A 24,491-nucleotide genomic window follows, 5' to 3' on the forward strand; every position below is an offset into this window, starting at 1 on the left:
TTAAATAAAAAAACTATCATGATAAAAACTAATTTTATTTTCAAATTCATCAGGATATTTAATTTAAAATTCATACATCTTCAATCTTCAACTTAGAACTAGTTTAATTGGAAGACCACACTTCCACAAAAAGGCGAATTAGTACCTACTATAATTTTATCAAGTTTATAAGTACAGTAGCATCATTTGCATAATTTAAAAAATAAATATAATTGCAAGCACGAATGCTTGATGTTTTCAGAAGAATCAGACGTTCAAATCTCCTTTTTCTCCATTGCCTTAGACAATAATACAGGCACGTATCGGAAACATTGGTATCGATTCTGATATTTTTCATACTAAACTTAGAGTATCTGCATCTTTTTCTTTTTGATACTGATAAAAAAGGACGGAAAATTATTTTTAATTTGAAGACTTTTAGTTTAGTTTTAAATTAAACACTATGCTCAAGACTGGCGCCTAAAATCACGAGGTTTGACAGTTTTAAATTAAATTAATGGCCGATTTTTCAACCGTCAAATAACTTTTATCTGAAGAAAAAACTGTCCAACTCTCAAATTTATTCCTCAGATAAAAGTTATTTGACGATTGAAAAATCGGCCCTAAGTTTGTGTGTTGTAAGTATAAAGGTATATATTATTCCGGCTTTACTCACGTATTTAAGTAAGCCCGACTAGTTTCAAACCTTCACTCGCTTCACTTTTCACTTTTTTATTTAAATAATGGAAGTCACTCACGATAGTTCAAAAGTTTGTCTGTCCTTTTCTTATTAGTACCTATCTGCATTGGTAAAAAAAAGATGCGAATACTCAAAAATTCAGTTGCCATCACAATCAATAGTACAATTTGATATCTAAACTACGATCAGCCACTAGGGTTTCAACACTATCGATCAGGACTGCGGCATCTTGCACTGGCTGCACGCTTCCATCCCGTCGTTGAATTCTTCGATCTGGAGTGTCATTTCGAAAAAGTTGTACTTCTCGTGGACCAGCCGCGTCGCTTGCTCCAAGACCTTTTGTGGACTAGCGCCGGTGCCTGGAAAATTGAAAATTCAGGGATAATTTACCAAAAAGTTAGCTCCGTCTGCCGTGGAGAACCTAAGGCCATAGAGTATTAGTGTTAAAAAACTGGTACAGTGCGAGTGAGACTCGCACAGGAAGGATTCCGTACCATTGTACAAGATAAACCTTAATTTAAAACTCTGCAAGTTAATAACGGTCTGCGCCATCTATATGTGATGAAGTGAATTAAATTGGTGAACACATTTTTTTTTTTCAATTTTCAAAGTAAGATAACTATACATCAAGTAGCGTATCAAATGAAAGGGTTTTACCTGTACATTCTAAAACAGATTTTTATTTATTTTGATGCATAATAGTTTTTTATTAATCGTGCAAAATGTTGGAAAAAATACCCGAGTACCTACAGAACCCTCGGCGCGCGAGTCTGACACACGTGGCCGGTTTTGTTTTTGCGTAAAGATTCAAAATTAGAAAAATGGTTCTTACGAATAGCAAGATGAGCAGACAAAGCAGTCTTGTCTAACGACAATGCCCACATACGAAGGTTGTGTATCCGGACTACGCCTGGCAATGACAAGAATGTGTTTGCTACCTCCTGCGAAAACATAAAACAAAATCATATAACTTGCAATAAAAACAAAATGTAACTTTTTTACAATATACCACCGACCACAACTACCACAACCTACTAATACCAATGTACATGGTATATACTACCAATTTTGTAAGTTACGCCGATGAACCTGCGCAGAAATCTTTTTTTAGAATGGCGCGAAAATATGTCAGCCAATCCTAGCACGCGTCCGTCTGCTATTGGTTGTTGCCTACGCGCCATGTTTTGTTCGCTCACAATTCGCGCGTACAAAATCTGCGAATTGTGAGCGAGATAGCACGAGTCTCTGTTGTTCGTGTTTAAAATCTTAATATCAAGCAATAAGGTCTGTTTTTCATTGTACATTCGGTTTTAGTTGGCGTAAGGTTGCGCTTTTCTGCACAAACGAATTTTGCCGATGCAACTTACAAAAGTAAATCAAGAAATCTATGGCATTTTAATTTCATGAACAGGGTCAAATTAAAAAAGTGTACCTACCTGAAAATCGACATCTCTGGGAGATCCTTCCATCAATACCAGTAAGGTGTCCTTGATGATGTTGAACGTCGTGATGAGCACCAGCACCGAGAACAGGAACGTGCAGATCGGATCCACGAGGTTCCAATCTGGCTGCAAAAGACATTACACAATTAGTTGCTTACATACGCAGTGGTAAGCGCTGTGCTCTTATTAGTGGGAGGTCCCGGGTTCGATTACCGGCAGGGTTTGGAAATTTATAATTTCTAAATTTCTGGTCTGTTCTGATGAAAGGGTTCGGCCGTGACTAGTTACCACCCTACCGACTAATCCGTGCCGCCAAGCGATTTAGCATTCGGGTAAGGAGTATGGGTTTAATGAAAACTGCCATACTCCTTCCAGGTTAGTCCGCTTCCATCTTAGACTGCATCATCACTTACCACCAAGTGAGACTGCAGTCAAGGGCTAACTTGTATCAGAATTTTAAAAATAATCTGTTGCGTTGGAAGACCGCCCACTAGGAAACGAGTTGCAGTGAGCCGCTGGATCCAGGCGGTGCAAGACCGTGTGAAAGTCCCTTTTCATATTCCTAACTAGTTTAGTTTTTGAGGTAGCCCCCATTACACAAATGGCTTAAAACTGACAACTTTGACGGCTCGCCTTTTTCCCGGGTTTTTCTATCAAACATCATAAGTAGGTACCTTAAAGTATATGACAATAGCGGCGACCAGGACACCAAAGCTCTGGAGGAAGTCACCCAGCACGTGGATGAAGGCAGCTCGGACGTTTATGTTTTCAGTCTGTTGGTGCTCATGCTCGTGTTGGTGGGACGAAGAACTCTCGGCGTCTGAGTCTCCGCGTTCTTTCTGCTAAAATTAACAATGATAACATTAGCAATGTATCTACTAAAATTAGCAATCATAGCATTAGCAATGTATCTGCTAAAATGACCAATGATAACATTAGCAATTTATCTGCTAAAATTTGCAATGCACCTATCTACTGAAATTTGAAATGCAAAAAATATTTAAGAATAACTAGCGATACCTTTGAAAACGCAGATGGCTAAGAAAATATTTACTCTAGAAATTAAAATGTGAAAGTGAAAAAGTTCTAAAGGTTTGTCAGTGTTTATCTTTGGTTTTATGTCAGATTAGCACAGTTTCGAGCTTATCTTATAACTCATCATAATATTAAATGCATTTGATGTTTTATGCTCACAAATCTTGAGATCAATATCTACAAATGGTAAATTATAATCTGTCGTGTTATCTTTATCTAATAGGTACTTATTTTTGTTATGATTGAGAAGGTAATCGGCCACTTAATTATATAATCTTTAAGTATTGCTATTATCAATAGACTTAGCGTTTTGAAATTACTCTGCTATTGACACTTTATTACTTGACATTAGCCAAGTGTATATCAAGATAATGCAACAGGCATAACGCATAAATGAGTAGGTTCCTGCGGTATTGAAAATTTGTGGGAGGGGTGTGATAACGTGACGCGAGAGCTCAGTGATTCGTCACCTTGTGACATCCATCGCCCCTCCCGCACCGCTCCACTACCGCAGGAGACTACTCAATTATCCGTTATACCTATAGTTTGGTATTATAACAAGCCAAAAATATAAGAAGAAGAAAAAGAAAAGAGTAGAAAACTTAACACGGAAAATGGAGGAAGGGAGAAGAATGAAAGAAATGAAGATAGAATAAGAGAGTGGTTAATACCTTATTGTTGAGAACAGGATTGGTGCCACCATGAGTGTGACCATGGCCACCGCCGCCGCCATGACTGTGACCATGTTGATGTAACGTCAACCCCATACTGAAATAAGAAGAATTAATTAAAAAGTGTTTTAGGCAAGCAAGAGAAAAAAATATTAATTGATTCCTATCTTTTAATTGATGCTAGAAAATCAATAAGAATGTACAGAATGAATGATGAAAAGGTAAAAACATGCATAGCAAAAAATTTAAGTAAAATAAATAGGTGAACAAGTAGGTATGAAAATAAGTTGACAGGCAATGTTCTAAGCGAGTTTCTTTTTCAATTAAACCAATAAAACCGTCGTTTATTAAGTTATTGAAGCTTAAAATTATGATGAAGAAGACGTAATCATAAAAAGATTCCATAAAAATTAAAAAAAAAATTAAAACATTATGTCTTCATGGGCAATATAAGCGCATATTAAGATTTAAAAGTTGTTATTGAGGCTGCATAAAGAAACTAGGTTTATCGAAAGATAAAGTAGTCACTCACACAAGATTAACGGCGACGCCCACAGCCGACGTGATGAGCATAACAGTAGCATCTATCTCGAACTCCTTGTATATGACTCTCTGCACAGCCATGTACACCAGCACTGCCGTCACCACCCAGATCAGCAGCACTGACGTTAGAGCACCTATCACCTCCGCTCGGTACCAGCCGAAGGACATTCTGGAAGATAATCATCACATCATTGTATCATAGCAACACTGGTATTACGAAGTGTCTCGCAAAAAAATTATAAAAATTATTAGGTATTTATGTAGCACGGATAATTTTGCTTTTATACTAGTTTTTTGACCACCTGAAAGTATACTGGAACTGATGTACAACCTCGCAAAACACCTACTTATACTCAGACGTGTTGTTGCGTTATGTTTGTTTAAAGTTAGTTTTATTTTAGTTGAAAATCAGAATAGTATCAAATTGGGCGTTTATCCAATATTTCTAAGACGACGGTGATCTATAGAGTCAAAGGCTTTGCTAAGATCTAAATTTTTGACTTAAGGTTAATTTGCCTTCCTTTTGTAAAATGAATTAAACAGGATAACCAACTGAATGATTTAATAACGTACCACTCTAACCGAAAACTGTTTTAGAAGCTTAAGATTTTGAATAAAGGTTCACTAAGAGGATTCTGAGAAATCCCAACGAAATCTTTAAAGAACCTAAATCCAGCTAAGACGCGGTTTAAAAAGCTATAAGCTTATAGTTAAGAATAATTAAGTGCTTACTTTCTTGTAGCAGGTCTGCTAGCAACCCAAAGTGAAAATAACGATATCATAAAGCTGGCGAAGTCTGTCAACAGATGCGCCGCATCCGTGGCTATAGCAAGACTGTTTGACAAGATACCACCTGAAATTATACAAGGGAAATTATATAATTACACAATTAGACAACTAGTTCTGCATAAGCTAATTTCGTGAATAATGATCGATGAGTGCTAGATGGAGCTAAGAATTATCCAGATATTTGTCATCAATTAGACGACAAGTTAATCTTCAATCAAAGCAATGAATGAGGCAAAACTGACAACAAAACCTCATGGACGCCAAGCATCAGAAAACTGTTTAAGAAACTAAAGTGCATATTTATTATTCAAGTTTAGCAAGTGATATTACTCGAGTTATGTGATAGTAAGAATGTGGTTAGCATTAACAAGTGACAAGCCGCTATGCGAAATTAATGATAATTAAACAAAAATTGGAAAACTCACCAACAATTTCTCCTATCATAAATATAACACATAATATACTAGCTATAATAAGTTTTCTTCTTGCTCGCTTATCTATTTCTTCATTTCTTGACCTATGACAATGCCCTGAAACAAAAGTATACATATTGATCGAACTGTCGATATCAATAAATCAATGCAAAGAAAATTAATAGTAATTAATTTTAAAATAGCACATTTTATGTCTTAGGTAAAATCATTATTCTTAGTTTTTCTTTCCATAAAGTTTTTATCAGAGATTGATTGTGGTCACTGATCACTTTCGTTATGGTGTGAACTGTCCCCGGTTGGGTTGGTTAAATTTTTCTTTTATTCGATTACAAGTTATCCTTTCACTGCGATTTCACCTGGTAGTAAGTGATAATGCAGTCCAAGATGGTAGTGAGCTACATCTGCCCTCAAAGACGTTGCTTCGTGATGACCACGACCGCTCTGCCAAGAGTGTCACGACGAAGAAGAAGACAGTATTAAATTTGTTTGAGTTCTTACTAGCTGCTTCAGTAATACTGCCGTTCCTCATCTCCACATCATCACCGTCAGCAGTGGTCTCGATGACCGCGCAGCAGCCGGTGGAGGGGTTCCCGTGGACGCAGAAGATGACGCGTCTGCCGCGGGTGGGGGTTTGTTCCGATCCGTATGTGGTTTTGCCATCTTTGTACCTGTGGACAGTTCAAATATTTGTACAGTTGAAGATATTACATCTTACAGTCAAAACTACTTTTGCGAACGTCAACGGTCGGTCGGTTGAAAACACAGAAGTGCTTTTGCCTGAAAAATATTGGTTAATGGTAGGTCACCATCATCATGATCAACCCATTGCCGGCCGGTTTAAGCCATAGTCCGCCAAGCTGGCCAAGTGAGAATTGGCAGATTTTACACACCTTTGAGAACATTATGGAGAACTTAGGCATCCTGCATGCCTTAGAGTTGCCTTCCTCACGATGTTTTCCTTCACCATTAAAGCAAGTGATAATTAATTGCATGTTATTTGTTTAAACGTAACTGAAAAGTTAGAGGTACGTGCCCGACCCCGAAAAGAAAGCGACGTTCCAACCGCTTCATACCAGTTATCACCGGTTTTCGCATTAATCAGTCTATTTGCGTCTACTGCAGGACATAGACCTTCCCGAAAGCGCACCACCATACACAGCCCTCCGCCTTCCTCATCCACCCACTTCCCGCTGTCGTCAATCCAGCAGGTTGGAGGTCGTCCCACACTACGTTTGCATACGCAATTTGGAAATTGAAAATTTCAGTATTGGACGTTGCAAAACGTGTAGATATGCAAAAATGTTTATTAATATTCATAAATCACTATCATTGCTACACACAAAGTTGTTTACTTTGTGATTTGTATGCGGTATGTAGCATTGATAAGTCACAGAAGTCGGGCATTACAATGATTGTTCTATAACTATTCAAGAACCATTTCAACAATGAATCGGCCATTTATTGCAATTTTACTGCATTTTGTACAGTAATGTGTATCTTTTCCACCGCATGACATTCAGTGTTAATAAAAACTGTGAAATACTATTTGGATTTAGATCGAAAACGTGATTTGAAAACGTGAACTCCTCTTCGAAATTCGTTTAAAGAAAATAATATCTAGCATTTTATAGGTACAGTGATCCCAACACAAGTACTTAGCCAAGTCTGAATTGACTACTTCTGTTGTACTAATTGCGCGGTGTAAATTAAAAACAGATCTCAAGACAGACCTCTGGTTTTTAATGTTTAGGGTTCTGTACCTCAAAAGGAAAAACGGAACCCTTATAGAATCACTTTGTTAAATCTGTCTATCTGTGTGTCTGTCCGTCCGTCCGTCCGTCCATCCGTCGTGCCTGTCAAGAAAACCCCGGGAAGTGCGCTATAGGTTTCACCTCAAATCATGAAATTTGGCAGGTAGGTAGGCCTTATAGCACAAGTAAAAGAATAAATCTGAAAACCGTAAATTTATGGCTACATCACAGATAAGAGAAGAGGATGTAGAAAAAGATGTTGATTTGAGACTTATTATGTAATATGTTTACATAATAGAAAGCAGTAGACAATATTAATTATTATTATTATTAGACAAAATATCAAGACATCTATAACTTCTTCAAAATGTAATGTAGGTTAGTAGTGCTAAATAACAAACTGTCAATCTATTTAAATCATTCAAACGTTGTATTACTTTTTTTTTTTTATGATACTAGCTAGATACGTTATGATAGGTATATCTAATTCTCGGTATCTGCTTTGAATAACACTTTATAATTTTTATTAGATTAAGTCCTAATATTTTTGATAAACATGATCCATCAAATATAACTAGTAAAGACAGTAGGTATGTACCTACTTATGTTAAAAAAATATAATTTCGAATAAATTATAGTAATAATTACAATAATGTATGATTATAATGACGTAATTAGGATTTTAGGAATTTAGGGTAGGTAGGTACAATAGCTATTCCTACTATAAGCTATCAGTTATCTCCTACCTATTGTACTAGTTAAAACATTAACAGCTATAATAATTACAGTCAAATCCTCTGATGTAGAAATGAGTACAGATACTACCTAGATATAAATGCACTAATAAAATTATTTAAAAATTACTGATATTAATTATTCACCAGATAAATTAATTTTAATAATAATATGTATAATTATTAATTATAAATTAATTGGAAGATCCAAATGAAAAAATAGGTAGGTACTTTTTATCAGTACTAATTGATGTATTACATGGGTCATGAACACGAGCAAAGTCAGGGCCAAAAGCACAAATATAGTATAATAAATATAGTATAACGACAGTAGGCATATAATAATTAAGTATTATTAATGTAACAATTAGCAATCTTATCAATATTGTTCCAGCCTCGGCACCTAATCTCTAGGTCGGAAATAATCGCTAAACAATTTGTATGTTATCATTATCAATTATAAGACATACACCTACTTAATAATTATTCATTCTCAAGATTTGGTCTGTCTGTCATAATATTAGGGTTCCGTACCTCAAATGGAGAGAAGAAACCCTTATAGGATCACTTCGTTGTCTGCCTGTCTGTCTGTCCGTCTGTCGTGTCTGTCAAGAAACCTATAGGGTACTTCCCGTTGACTCATGAAAGGCAGGTAAGTAGCTTATAGCACAAATAAAAGAAAAAATCTGAAAACCGTGAATTTGTAGTTATGTCACAACCAAAAATTAAAAGGTGTTCATGAACAAAATTAATAAGTACAATATTCAAAGTAAGATAGCCAACCAAAAGTAAGATAGATACCAAGTGGGGTATCATATGAAAGGGCTTTACCTTTACATTCTAAAACAGATTTTTATTTATTTGTATGCATAAAAATACCCGAGCACGCAACCCTCGGTACGCGAGTCTGACTCGCACTTGGCCGGTTTTTTTAAGAACAACGTACATGTCATGTACAATATTATTTATACAATACATTCAATATGGAACCATCTACTTCGAAGCAATCGGTATTCAAAACAATGTATTGTTTCCGATACACTGACGATTCTTAGTATCTAGCAGAATCCGATGTGTTTAATATTGTATCACCATCATCATCATCATGATCAATCAGTTACCAGCCCACTACTAAGAATAGGTCTCTTCTTAGAATGAGAAGCCTGCCACGCCGCGCTGGCCCAGTGTGGATTGGCAGACTTCACACACCTTTGACAACATTATGGAATTCGTTTAAAATTATAATATACTAGAGGATGCCCGCGACTTCGTCCGCGTGGATTTAGGTTTTTTAAGATCCCGTGGGAACTGTTTGATTTTCCGGGATAAAAAGTTGCCCATGTCAATTACAGGGACGCAAGCTACTCGTACCTCGGTACCTTTCATACAAATCGGTTAAGCGGATGGGCCGTAAAAAGTTAGCAGACAAACAGATAGACAGACAGACACGCATTTATAATAATATTAGTATGGATTATACTTATTGTAATCTGTTTTCGTTGCCTAATAAAATAAATACATACATTAAAGATGGATCAAGTAAAGGCCACAATGACAATCCATTTACACGAATGTGCAAGGAAAAATCCCCGTCAGAGAAGAGGATGGATTGTCAAGCGAGCCACAGCTGATATCACGACCACGACCAGTCAAAGTCAAAGTCATTTTTTGGACTTTGTCTGTGGTGGCGTTTGTTGGCGCGCGTGTTGTGACTTTTTAGAGTGTTTTTTTGTTAGAAGTGGCCGGTTTTTGTGTCCCGCTGGTGTTTATTGGTGGTGGAACTGACCGAGGAACTGACTGAGAAGCGCTCTAAAGGGGCGCCGCGTGTATGTCGGCGGGCGCCAGCACAGACGAAGTCCATACTTATACATATAGTTTTCCTAACTTGTAAATAACTACACACTTGACATTGGCTAATCAGTGTAAAGCCAGATCAGAGAAGAAAAAAAAAAAAGTCATTTTTTCAAAACGGTATTATTGTACACTTTCTGATTGTCAAACAATGATGTAGTAATGAAAGCTACGAAGGGTGCTACGAGGGATTTACCGTCTGTACCCGTACGTAGTTGAAATTCCACAGAAACTTACAAAGCGATTTGTCTCCACGTTTCTAATTCGAACCGCTAGGATATGGAACATTTTTCCAGCATCAGTAACTGTTTTTCTCTGCACTTTTAATATAGGTAAATAAATACATTCAAGGTGATTAAATAAATATCATCAAGGATCATCACTTGCCACCAGATCTGATTACAGCCAAGCGCTAGTCTATAATTAAAAAAAAAGAAATCGCGTTAAAATACTAGCAAGCAATTGACCAATATCCTATTGAATAAGCACCTTTTCGGCGCCGCCTTATCTCATAAGCAGGTAACTGTTATCAGTCCGAAACTTATCGGTAAATTATTACAGTAGGTAGCTATAAAATACCATATATCGGGAGCGGGCAGGTTTATTGAACTTATTTCTGACCTTGTTTGGGGCCTTACAGGATATAACATTACCGTGTAAGGTGACCAGAATAAATAATTTTGTAAGTATATAAGTAATTCAGGGAAAGATAGCGCAAGATTCGTATAGTATTGGTTTTGAATCGGAATTATAACTGTCACATGGGAAAGTCATCCTAGGTTATGTAGGAAAAGCCTACATAACCCAAGATGACTTTCCCAGGACGTCGGGTATCTTAATTTCTCCTTTCTTTTGTATTTTTTGTTTCTGTATTTTGCGAAAATTGACAAGTTAAAAATGGCGCGTGAGGAGTCTTTTTGTCCGGACTATATCTGAAATTGTAGATATAAAAGAAACTACGCATTTTCTATGAAATACTTATCCGATAAGTAGGTAGGTATACCTATTATAGACAATCTAAATGTGCACAAAGTTATTTCTTGTATTAATATAATAAAGGCAAAGTTTGTGTGTAAGTAAGTACGTTTGTTACTCTTTCACGCAAAAACTACTGGATTAACCCATAGACAATTTTTTATCCCGGAAAATTAAAGAGTTCCTACGGGTTCCTATTTTTAAAAAGTCGCGGGCATCACCTAGTTATTTTATAATTCTAGTACCGAAGACTTATACCTACTCACAAACTTGAAAGGGAAGCTGGAAAAAGTCTGCTTAGAGACAAGCATTTCCAATGTAACTTAATTTATTATTACTTTGTATCTACAATTTCGGTACAAGAAAAATAAAAATGAAATAAAGCTACTTAATAAATAAAATTCTAAGCAGCCAAAAATGATCGAAAACTCGCGGTCGTTAGACTCAACAGGTAGCTTCTACAAAACATTATTATAGAACTGTTAGTTAAAACATAACAAGCACTAACATTGGTAATTAGGTATATGCTTGTCTACCTGTCATTACATACTTTTATGCCTGTCTCCTGAGTAACATGTGAATAACATTGTTCATTAGTTGACTAATTGTCATGAGCAAATAATACATCCTTCTATATTATAACGTGTAATATTTTTGTAAATAAGTAAATCCTTGTGAATTCTCGAGGAAATTTTCAGATGCGCAAATTCTAAAATAATCGTTTCAACAGAGGTAAGTATTTCTTACTTTAGTCTATCTGAGTAGGTACAGATTGCCTTTCAGAATGAGAGGCCACAGTCTACCAAATAAGCTAAGCTAAAATTCCTAGTAGCTACAAGATTGAGGAATCCACGGACTCTCTTGCCAAAGGAGCGCTGGTAGGATATTTAGCCATGGCTCTCTTAACGGCACGATTAAAAGGGCTCTTGCCACCACCTAGACGTTCCTGCGCTCATTGAGCCGGCAGGGATTAGTCGGGATGATGGCTAGAGACCTGATGGATTGACGCTGGTTCTCTGAGAACCTGGACGGGCGCTAATGTGGGACGCAACGTGCGTTGACACATTGGCCCCGTGTCCCGTCCACATGGAGACAGCATCAAAGCCGGGAGCCGCAGCAGAAATGGCTGAAAGCGGCAAGCGGCGCAAGTATGCCTCTCTTATTGAGAGTTACATTTTTATTCCGTTTGCCGTGGAGACCCTGGGGTCATGGAGTCTTAGTGCTAAAAAAAATTTACGAGACATTTCACCGCGTTTAATAGCTTCATCGGGTGACAGAAGGGCTGGCTCATTTTTTGCGCAACGGATCAGCCTGGCTGTCCAGTGCGGAAATACAGCCAGTATTCTTGGCACCATTCCACGCGGGCATGATTTGTGTAGTAATTAGGTAAGGCTAGCTTTAAGTTTTATTGTAATATTTACTTTATTAAAAAAAAAGTAGCTACATGGTCTACCACGTGTTGATAAGCAGACTCCATACATCTTTGGGGATATTATGAAGAACTCTCAGGCATGCAGGTTTGCTCCAGGCTGTATAATTACATCAAATTAATAGCAATATGTGAACCATTACTTGAAAACTGGTTCTTTCCTAAACTAACGCTGAAATATAACCATAGAGACAAGTAGGTAAGTACCAGATAAAGTGTAACGACAAACACGTGTTAACATAAACAAGACGTAAAAAAACTATCTATGACTGACTTAATTATCTAATGCCCATTGAAGCAGAAGTTGTATAGAAAAGAATCTATGTCATAGGTATTACCTCAGAATAAGTACTATTGACAAGTGTAAATAAAAAATTTATAACACCCCCGACAAGTGAAGGTTACAGTAACTAGAAAAGAGCCGATAACTTTCAAACGGCTGAACCGATTTTCTTGGATTATAGCTAAGGACACTCTCGATTAAGCCACCTTTCAAACAAAAAAACTAAATTAAAATTGGTTCATTAGTTTAGGAGCTGCGATGCCACAGATAGATAGATACACACGTCAAACTTATAACACCCCTCTATTTGGGTCGGGGGTTAAAAACAACACTTAAATCTCGGCTTGAATTAGAAAAGAACTTTGTTGGATTCAACATTAAATGAACACTATAACTGTTGTCAAAATTAGCGTTAACAATCGATTATAACAATCCAAACATAACTCTAAACCACCTCTAAACGTATAACCTACCTACTAATGTATTTATAATGGGTATTTACTCGTAGACGTTTATTGTTTATATTAAACGTACGAGAAATAATCTAAATATAACTGAACTTACAGTAGCAGCGGCTTCTTATCCTCAGTCATTGTCACAAATCACAAACAATATCTCATTAAAACGCCCCCAATCCCATAATAAACAAAATAAACACTTGAAAAACTGGTCAAATGTCAAAGCGATCGAGAATCAATTAGTCGCATGCATCACTCGAGTCGTACTAATGCGATATCTTGGCCGTTATCTTCAGGAGCACGACTATCGTCTGCCGGCGCTCCTTAACTTTACATTATTCGATGATAAGGGACAGTGCAAATACTGCCAACGTGATAAATGTGGGGTGATATTCTGTTATTGTTATTCTCGATTTATTAAACCAATTCTTTCTAACCTTTCATTTTTTTTCGTCTCTCGTCTGGCTTTACAAAGATTAGCCAATGTCAAGTTTGTAGTTATTTACAAGTTAGGGAAACTATATAGGTAAGGTCTTCGTCTGTGCCGGCGCTCACCGACACACGCGCGGCACCCCCTTAGAGCGCTTTCCAGTCAGTTTTTAACCGACTTCCAAAAAAGGAGGAGGTTCTCAATTCGTCGGGATCTTTCCCCGATTACTCAAAGACCCCTGGACCGATTTGGAAATTTTTTTTTTTTTTGAAAGGGTATACTGTGCAGGTGGTCCCATATAAATTTGGTGAAGATCTGATGAATATCTTCGGAGATGGAGAACAGAACTCTTCAATGGATAAGAGCAAATTGCTCGCGATCACTGTAATAGCTTAGTAAACAGTAGGGTTTTAACTGGGCATAGCATATTATAGTACAGTGGGGCCACTAAAAATTGTGAAATAAAAAATTTTCAAAAGAAAAATAAAACCGACTTCAAAAACCAAAAACACTAAAAAGTAGAAAATAATTTTTGTTTAGCTACACATGTAATGTACCTAGGTATGAAGTCGGGCGAGCTTCACTCTTGGATTTCTAATTTTGTTTTAATATGCTCGCTCGACTTCATACCTAGGTACATTACATGTGTAGCTAAACAAAAATTATTTTCTACTTTTTAGTGTTTTTGGTTTTTGAAGTCGGTTTTATTTTTCTTTTGAAAATTTTTTTAACAAAAAAAAAACACTCCAAAAAGTCACAACACGCGCGCCAGCAAACGCCACTACAGACGAAGTCCCCTTTCATAATTTGACCAATTTGTAATCTTTTTATTTTTATTTCTACCCGCCCTTCATTAAATCTTGGAGTACACTTGAATGTATAGTCCTGTCTATTAAAAATTGTGGTAATGTCCATTTGGTAATTATTAATATTTAAAATTCTTTCAGGCAGATTATTTTCAGATCATTTTTATTTTGAACAGTAGGTACCTACCTACATTTCATAATTTTTTTACTTGACCTTTTCTCTTTGTTTAATTGTACCAAGGTCACTAACAAACAATGGAAAGCGAACTTTTAATTCTATTCAATTCAGTTTGATTTCCAAATTATATTTGGACATCATGACGTAATCGATGGACTGTCACACGTCTTGTATGTAAATGATCATCAAATAATTAAACATAATAACTATGTAATAACTGGTAATAGTGAGCCTAATATACTTTATAATATAATGTAAATATCACACTATCACACTAATATTAGTGATAATATTATAAAGGAGAAAGTTTGTATGTGTGTGTGTCTGTGTGTGTGTGTGTATGTTTGTTACTCCTTCACACAAAAACTACGGGCCAGATTGGGCTGAAATTTAGAATGGAGATAGATTATACCCTCGATTAGCACATAGGCTACTTTTATCCCGGAAAATTAAAGAGTTCCCACGGGAATTTTAAATACCTACATCCACGCGAACGAAGTCGCGGGTATCAGCTAGTAATCTATTAAAGCTGAAAGTTTCTCTGCGTATTGTCCCCACCACAGGGAGGAACGATTAGCGACTATGAAGTTTGGATCATGGTGGCATTGGGCGATAACAGTTAATAAAAGTGTAAAAAATCTTACGTCAAAGTATGAAGTCAAATTTTTTTACCCCACACCCATATAGGCACACTTTAAAAAAATGAGGTAATTAAGCCTCAATAGCTCAACGGTTATAGGAGCGGACTGAAATCCGAGAGGTCGGCGGTTCAAACCCCACCCGTTACACTATTGTCGTACCCACTCCTGGCACAAGCTTTATGCTTAGTTGGAGGGGAAAGAGGAATGTTAGTCATGATTCAATAGCTAATATTCTTTCAAAAAAAATTACTTACCTACTTTTCGTTTTAAGAAATACAATAGCAAATGCGTATTTCTTCAGTGTATCAGTTTTCTATGTCACAAAATCCAAAAGGAGCTTGAAGTAGCGATCAAAGTTTTATTTGTTTGCGAAAAAGGCGAAAACGTATAAAACCAAGGACACAGAATCACTAGTAGGACATAGTTTATGTCGTAAAGGCAATTAATTTCCTAATATATTTTACTATGTTTGTCAATTTCTCTAGCTATTTTGGAAATAAACTATTAAACAGAAAGAACTCTGTGGTAAATCGTAACCTTGCAACGTAATTTTGCATTTATGAATTAATTATTTTTACAATAGTAGAGTTTATCTGTAACTTGTAAAACAGGACCGTAGAATTTGGAGTAAATATTTTTTTTCTAGCCCAAATTGCCCTACCTACTAAGTACATATTATTATCATTGACACAAATAGAGAAATATTTGTGATATCTACTAAAGCTTTCTAAAATTCTATGGTTTATTTGCATAACAATTTTAGGGTTCCGTCTCTCAAGAGAAAGAAGGGGCCCTTATAGGATCTTGTCTTCGTGTACTATCTCTCTGTTAGACCCTCAAGGGTATCAAAATCTATAGGGTACTTCCTGTTGACTAGAATCATGAAATTTGGCAGGTAGCATTTTTTTATAGCACAAGAAAGAGAGAAATCCGAAAATTTTAAATTTGTGGTTACATAAAAAAACTTCTAGTACTATCTTCCTCCTATCACCTATTTTCTGTTCTTTTTCTATGTACCTTCTTTTCCCGACTATTGTGTGTTTAATTCTGTGTTAACTTTTCTTTGGAGACTGTTTTGGTGTGTGTGCTTTGTATTTGTTTTGTTTATTGTTTATTGTTAATACTGTGTGTCTCCAAAAAAATAAAAAATAAATAAATAAATAAATAAATAAATCTTGTACGATGGTACGGAACCCTTCGTGGGCGAGGCCGACTCGTACTTGAGTGGTTTGTTTCTATTTTTACGATAAATAAGTGAAATAAGTTTATTTCTGTATAAACCTCGGAAAAAGAAATATGATTGAAGTCCATAGAATTATATTATTACTAGATGATGTTCGTGGCTTTGCCCTCGTCGATGAATAACTTTAGCATAATTTATACTTCGATGAGTGAAGTAAACAAAAAGCACTGGACCCTCATTAAAACAAAAATATTCAAACTTAGATAGATAACTATGAATAATAGATACTCATATAAATGATACAAGAGTAAAATATCATAATTTATGGATGTCATTATTCCTATTAGAATACTCTAAACCTTATTAAATAGGTACGGTAGGTACAATTTTAAATAAAAAATATTACCTACGTAAATATTTGAAAAATAGACCATTTCCTTCTTCAAACTAAAATTATGTACCACACAATCTTGGGTCCCAAAAGACAGATAAAAAGTACCAGATATACCTACATTATTAAGTAAAAAATCCTCAAAATTCAAGGTAATCAGCGAACACTGTTAAAAAATTACTTAAATAAATAGCCACGCACCAAAGAAAAACATGTTCAAAAACATTGAAAGAAGGAAAGATAATATTCAAGCTAAACATTATGCAAATACAGATAAATGAATATCCTAATTCTTTTTAGAATCCTTTATAAAATATCACGGACATTTCTGATAACAACAGATGTCACTTCCCCAAAGTTAAATCACAGGTTAAATCTAGAAACCACGGTGATAACTAAAGTAAATAACAACGCACTAACAACTACTAAGTACTTAGTTACGACGTTCTAAAAATTGATCGTTTTTCGACCCTCATAGATTTAGTTTTAAGTTTACGTAATTAATTATCACCAATACAATCATCTTTTTTTAAATCTAACAATTCTGACTATATCAAGATGTACCTATACAAATAGTACCTACTTTGAATAAATTATTTCGAGTTTTGAGTTTTGATTAGAGCAAATATCCAAACTTACCCGTTGACCGTGGTGTTCGTGCCTGGATCCATAATTTTCTTTATAACTAAACAGCCTGGGGTCTCACTTTTCTCTGTAATGTAATGGGCTTCAATATCTTCCAATATCGCTGCCCGGTCCGCATTAGTTCTATTTAACTTATCACTGGACAAACTTTTGGACCTATACCGAGCATTTAGGGGCGTGAGTCCTCTATCTAAAACACTCAAACCGTTCAGTTTAACATCGTTCTGTTTCTCGTTAATTATTTTGGATGACATCGCGAGCGCCGCGTACGTCAATGATTCACTATGCGCAAGCGCTCGCACAACTGTTGAACTCACAAGTTGAAATGATCAACTGATGTTAGACGGCGGCGGTTAACGTGTTATGCCGCCAGCAGCCGAACAAAACAATCCAACGCGACGGATGTAACAATAACACTGCCATTCTTTAGGTATTGTATAATATATACGGCGTTTCTTGTGGCCGAATAGTAGCTCGTGATAGCCGTGGCTAAAAAATTTGGTTGGTTTTCAACGTTTCACAGATGAGCGATCATACAGTTTAGAATGTACTTAATTAGAACCTTGGATATAAGTGTCACCGAGGTGTCTCTCAAACTAATCAAGATTTTGAGATCAAACGAGTAGGCAAACTTTTCCTATATAAAAAGACTAGGGACTCGCGCTGGCTTTGCACGGATAGCTTATTATAATTTTTGTAGGGAACTCTAATTTTTTGAAAATAAAATACAGCTTCTGTTACTCAGGAATTATGTAGCTTTCTATTGGTGGAAGAATTTTCAAAATCGGTTGACTAGTTCCAGAGATTACCCCTTACAAAGAAACTTACTAACTTTACCTCTTTATTATAATAGTGTAGAATGTAGATAAACTAACTGATACCAACGTATAACTCGAAAGGATAAAGAAATTGGAAATTTTGCATATTAGGCTCTCTCTAACCTCCTAAGAAGGATTCTTAGTGGAGATCTTTGAAAACCTACACCAATGCGGATGAATTCGCGGACATCATTTAGTTTAAAATAATAATAATGTCCTCCTGAATTTTATATCCATTTCGAAATTCGGCCACAGCGGCCAATCTCTATAGAGATTAGATATCTGCGCGGGAAATATTACAGTACACAAGTTGTACGCAACACAGGTTCACTCTCTATTCCCTCATTCTGTTAGACCGACGGAAATCCGACATGACCGACAATCCCAAATTAAACAGTTGTTTACTTATACTTTATTAAATAACAAATACATAGTTCCCAAAGGGATGCCCCTTGGGTATTGATTTTCAGGGATGCAGGGTCCTATCTCTGTATCCCAAAATGCAGACAGACAGACACACTTTCGCATTTATAAATAGTATGTAACAAAAATGCCCTGTATATTCTATAAGTTTAATAAATATAAATCAAAAATTAGACTTATCCATTCGTACTAAAGCAGCAGCAAAAGTAATTTCTGAACTGTATGGTAGCTAAACTGTGTCAGCTTCATGAGTTTTTCCAACCAATCCAATGCCGGGGTGAAGGTGAAATTTTGTAAAAAGAAAAATACTGTGTAACCAATAGAACGAATGATGCTGCGATGAGTCTGTAGACAATAAACGACAATCTAAAAACAAAGGAAGCTAAGATTAGACGCGGAAACTTATTTTAGGTCATTCTAAGTAATTACCCGTTATTTTTAATCCATTGTTTATTAGTTAACTTTTCTTGATATTGCGTAGAATTACCATACTCTATCCGCGGAAAGAAGTTAGTATAACGCTCTCTCTGTTATGTAATCCCATACAAATGATAGAGACGAAAATTTCAGTTGGCACTAACCATTTTGAGTCACCAACCAATCACAAACACGTTTTCAAAAACATTCGGAATTCAATTCAAAAAAATTATTTGTCTGTAAAGTCGGTTTACTGACGATAGTTGAACGTGACAACAAAGGCCGATTGTGCTTCTTTGTCGCTCGTTCCGCGCTCTCGCTTGCACTTCAAGCCTTACATGGAACGCCTCAGAGCGAGGTAACGCCGCATGAGTCATGTTTTTTCGTGCGTGCAGCCGGCTCTATCGAATTATAAGACGTTGTCACGTCAAAATGTTTTCAAAAGACAATCGAAATTCAATTAGAAAACATAGTTTCGTTTGTGATTCTAAATTGTTAGCGTCCACTGAGATTTTTGTCTCTATCTGCATTTGTATGGGATTACGTGAGCGCTATAACTATTAACTTCTTTTTACGGATAGAGTATAGTGAAGTTAGTGGGTTGTGAGACGACGTCTTTCATTCTAGATTTTTTTTTTAATTTCATTGCTAGCTAGACTTTGACTGCGATCTCACCAGGTGGTTAGTGATGATACAGTCTAAGATGGGAGCGGGGTAACTTGGAAGGGGTATGGCAGTTTTATAACACGTTACACGTACCCTTTGGGTTTCTACACGGCATGGTACCGGAACGCTAAATCTCTTGGTTTCTACCATGTTTCTACTTTTTGATAGAGTTTTTTTTTTTTTCTTAACACAAACACATACATTATTATGATTATTCAGTAAGTAGGTATATTTAAGTTTTCCAAACTTTTTTTAAATTCTTTATTTGAACCCAATAATAGGTGTGCATAATTCCGTTTGACATCCTGAAACTCTCTTGAGTTTTCTAAGTTTACAACAACAAATTACAACAACAGCCACACAAATCAAAGAATAACATAGATATACGATTGTCCGAAGAATTGTAATGTGTAACGCACAGTAACCGAGGCTGGCCGGTGACCTCCAAGAGACGTGCTCTGGATTAATTAATATCGATACATCCATGATACACTCACTTCTCTAATAGAGCCTACTGCTCATTAGTCACGTATGGACAAGAGGTCGTAAATTCAGTTTCCGGTCTCATAGGTTATCTGAGTGCATCTTCAATGTACGCGTATCTATTTAATTCATTATCACTTGCTTTAATGGTGAATGAAAACATCGTGAGCAAGTATGTACTTATTCATTCTATGGAGGAAACCTACATGTTTGGGAGTTCTCCATAAAGTTCTCAAAGGGTTTTTTTTTAATTTATAGACGCGCTTGGCTGCAATCAGACCTGCTAGCAAGTGATGATGCAGCCTAAGATGGAGCGCGCTTGCTAGAAGTTGCCTATTCACTCTTGACTTGAAGATACCCATATTAAAGGGAAAACTGATGCCGGAAGGGCGTTCCATATCCTAACGGTTTGGATTAGAAACGAGGAAGCAAATCGTTTCGTACGTAATGTACTCAAAGGTGTGTGAAGTCTGTCAATCCGCACTTGGCCAGCATGGTAAACTATCGCCAAACCCTTGTTATTCTAAGAGGAGACCCGTGCTCAGTAGTGGGTAGGTGATGATGATATTTGCTATATGATTGTGCTATAAGACCTACCTACCTACCAAATTTCCCCTAAAACCCTATAGGTTTCTTGACAGACACGACGGACAGACAGACAGACAGACAGACAACAAAGTGATCCTATAAGACTGCCGTTCTTCCTTTTGACGTACGGAACCCTAAAAAGATAGCCAGAAGTAGCCGGGCTACGTAGCCAGCGACGTTGCCATGGAGTCTCAGTGTGTTAGAGCTCTAATAGTTAATAATGAGTGATCAAATCAAATGGTTTACGTCGTAGTTAGTAAGCAGTAACATAATGCAGCCTTGAATGAATCGTGTTATATACCTACTTAGCTGGAAATTGTACTGCACCGTGAAAATCGTTAAAAGAAGACTGGCTAATAAGCTTCCTATTTTTTATATGAAACGCAATTTTACTGGCAAGGTTGGTCTTATACCTATAAGTTATATTAAACAATCTTACTTTAGGACTTATTTACATTTATTCTAAACGAGGTGAATTTCGCACGCGACTTTGTCCGCGTGGTATTGGCAGTATTGGTATTAAGTTAGGTACATACTTAGCATAAATTCAAATTCAAAATATTTATATTCAATTAGACTTTTACAAGTACTTTTGAATCGTCAAGAGCATCTACCACTGGTTCGAAATGCCTTTCTACCGAGAAGAACCAGCAAGTAGCTCGGCGGTTGCTCTTTTCAAAGATTTGATATACAAATTACAATATTATGCCATGGACATAATGGGTACCTAAGGTACCTAACTTAAGTTTTTCTATTTCAATTTTCAAAACCTAGTTAAATAGAGACCTGCATTATTAACATAGCATCATTTATCTATCGTAAGTATGAAATACAGAAATTCATGTTATAGCTTTGACCGCAAATCGACACAATATGGGAACGTGTGAAATGTAAACATTTTATATTGATAATAGTATCAACGCACCTATATTTTTAGGCCAAAATCAATCGTAGTTTTTAGGGTTCCGTTCCCGAACGGTGCCAATGGAACCCCATTACTAAGACTCCGCTGCCCGTCCGTCCGTCCGTCTGTCAGCGGGCTGCTCGTGAACCATAATAGGTAGAGACCTGTCTCAGAATATGTATTTCTGATAAAAGGCATATTTCTATACTATTAATTATATTATTCTGTGCCTTTACATCCAAATGTATGTGGACTTGTAGGTATTATTTTGTCCTCAAGGTTGATCCTCTCCTACTATGGCAACACTTTAGATTAGAACAATAAGGTCAACAATCATTATGTTAACAATAGATTAGGTATACCTACAGATAATATGCGGTCTCTAGCACAGTGCTGTGAAGAGTAGCATGACACTCTTGTTCGATTCCAGGAAAGGAGGATTCTTGTTCTGTTCCAGTTGTTATAGCTTGTAAAAAGCATGATAAATAAAATAAAATGAAATTTGTTTATTTCAAGTAACTAAATGTTTACAGTATCTCTAAGAGGGCGGAGCCTTCTTTTAAGGAGTAGTAGAAGAACTACTTCTCAGTCAGAAAACACCGCTCTTCTATAAGTAACAATACTATAAAATCAAAGCTTATTGGTAAAGAGTGGATTTGACTCATCAGCAATGCGCGGGACTCTTATAACTGTGGTAATAATTCACACACTTTATGCAGTAGGTACTGCCATAATAATTTTTTATTAACAAGTGTAAATTAAAAATTTATAACACCCCCGACAAGTGAAGGTTACAGTAACTAGAAAAGAGCTGATAACTTTCAAACGGCTGAACCGATTTTGTTGGATTATAGCTAAGAACACTCTCGATCAAGCCACCTTTCAAAAAACAAAAACAAATATTAAAATCGGTTCATTAGTTTAGGAGCTACGATGCCACAGACAGATACACAGATACACACGTCAAACTTATAACACCCCTCTTTTTGGGTCGGGGGTTAATAAAGAGCAACCGCCGAGATTCATATTTACCCAAACATGTTCCCACAGATACGTTTCCCAGTTGCAATTTTCAAAAATGTTTCCGGAACTATGCACCCCTCGTTGTTCACCATGGCCAATTTTTTTTTATATATTCTGTTATAATTAGTTATTACTTATTATAAATTTATATGTCACAGTCACACTCTCTTCACTCTTGATTCTTGTATGCTATCAAAAAGGTCCGATTTCGCAAGAATAACATAATAGTTTACATGTTACGACCACGATAAGACGACGACTTGAAAAAGTGTTTGAATTTTCAGTTTGGGCAGAAAGTACCTCCCAGAAAAGTATAAAAGACTAGTAGGTATATCTTAGACCTTTGTAATATTAGAAAGGCCTAATTAAGGAAAAACTAGTTATCCTTTTTACTAGACCTTTCTTGTATTAGAAAGGTCTAATAATATACTAGCCCGCGACTTCATGCGCGTTCTAGGATTTTGGGAACTCTTTGATTTTCCGGGATAAAATGCATTTCCCTGGACCTAGAAAGCTGCACAGAGGTTCCATTTATAATGTAAATAAGTAGTAAGGCTAGATTTCAAAAAAATCCTACGGGAGAGGAATAATTAATAATATAAAACAGGTTTTATATTATTTTCGCCAAGAGAAGCCGTTGACTATTAGTTAGTTCGTAAATAATAAGCATTTCTAATCGAATCGGACCAGTGTCGTTTCTGGGATGGGATTTCTGTGGTCGTTGTCCTTCATGGTAAAAAAGTTCATCAATGCATAACAATGATTTCATGGAAAATTGCATAAAATACCAAAACGTACACAATACGCATGATGGCATGCCTTTTAAGTTTGATAATGGCTCTACTTAGGGTGGATGGTACCTACCATTAGGTACTTGTGCCTATGTACCTACCTACCTACTGTGGTACCTACCTACTGTGGTACCTACCTACTGTGGTACCTACCTACTGTGGTACCTACCTACTGTGGTACCTACCTACTGTGGTACCTACCTACTGTGGTACCTACCTACTGTGGTACCTACCTACTGTGGTACCTACCTACTGTGGTACCTACCTACTGTGGTACCTACCTACTGTGGTACCTACCTACTGTGGTACCTACCTACTGTGGTACCTACCTACTGTGGTACCTACCTACTGTGGTACCTACCTACTGGGGTACCTACCTACTGTGGTACCTACCTACTGGGGTACCTACTTATATAGTACCTACTGTGGTATCTACCGTGGTACCTACAGTGGTATCCCAAGTAACACAAAACTGCATTAAAAGATGTCACATGAGGTCCACATCGGTACTTTAAGCGTTTATGAAGACTTATTAGAGTCCACCGTTACTGTAAAAGCCTACTGTTACGCTTTCTCCTGTACATTGACTTTACTAAGTACCACGAAGACACCGCTGTAATGTTGCGAGCGTTACTATCAGGTGCGCAGGTCATGTTATTCAGCTTTTAGCAAGTTTCAGTACTTTCAGCTACAATAAAGTATTTTTATGGACTCAAACTAAGCTATTTTCTGAATAAAAGGTCACAAGTGTATCTTTCAAATGTTTGCATTTTAACTGAGCATATGTGAATTATTATAAAGCTATCAGTTACTCTGTGAATTCTATTAACGCTTCATGCTGCATATAGTTGAACTTTCACAGTTTTAAGGCTATCGTTGTCAACGATCCCCCGTCGATTTCCTACGTATGATATTATTGTTCTTATCTCTATCTGCCCTGGTTCGTGCATTCTCGGTTCCTAGATCGGTACATTTGTGATAACCAAATTTCAAATTGCTGTGATTGGCTGAATTTACCATGTTCTTGCTG

At 36.5% G+C, this 24,491-nt stretch overlaps 1 protein-coding gene across 4 annotated transcripts; it reads right to left on the bottom strand.

The window, feature by feature from the left end:
• Positions 1-19: 19 nt before the first annotated feature.
• LOC123877970 (zinc transporter 2-like) lies at positions 20-22,748 on the bottom strand. 4 transcript variants are annotated; one of them, XM_045924945.1, is made up of 10 exons: positions 22,680-22,748; positions 6,092-6,261; positions 5,585-5,689; positions 5,103-5,223; positions 4,360-4,539; positions 3,828-3,924; positions 2,796-2,963; positions 2,116-2,247; positions 1,512-1,620; positions 20-1,038 (listed from the first exon to the last, which is right to left on the bottom strand). In XM_045924945.1, exons 1-10 carry the CDS (start codon positions 22,685-22,687, stop codon positions 893-895), a joined length of 1,236 nt encoding a protein of 411 aa, XP_045780901.1. In that variant the 5' UTR covers positions 22,688-22,748; the 3' UTR covers positions 20-892. The 4 variants fall into 4 exon arrangements, with proteins under 4 accessions (XP_045780901.1, XP_045780884.1, XP_045780879.1 ...); XM_045924928.1 differs by lacking the exon at positions 22,680-22,748 and adding an exon at positions 17,343-17,736 and having other exon boundaries at positions 2,796-2,960; XM_045924923.1 differs by lacking the exon at positions 22,680-22,748 and adding an exon at positions 17,343-17,734.
• Positions 22,749-24,491: the final 1,743 nt, after the last annotated feature.

This window comes from Maniola jurtina, chromosome 2, assembly GCF_905333055.1.
Source record: "Maniola jurtina chromosome 2, ilManJurt1.1, whole genome shotgun sequence".
In the NCBI taxonomy this organism is placed as follows: domain Eukaryota; kingdom Metazoa; phylum Arthropoda; class Insecta; order Lepidoptera; family Nymphalidae; genus Maniola; species Maniola jurtina.

What these genes read in the sequence shown, in the direction of transcription:
- LOC123877970 (XM_045924923.1), bottom strand. Translation starts at nt 17,602, where the DNA reads ATGTCATCCAAAATAATTAACGAGAAACAGAACGATGTTAAACTGAAC. An exon ending in ACGAACACCACGGTCAACGG is followed by an intron (nt 6,262 to 17,342) that starts GTAAGTTTGGAT and finishes AACTGTCCACAG; the next exon opens with GTACAAAGATGGCAAAACCA. An exon ending in GTCTGCTCATCTTGCTATTC is followed by an intron (nt 1,039 to 1,511) that starts GTAAGAACCATT and finishes TCAATTTTCCAG; the next exon opens with GCACCGGCGCTAGTCCACAA.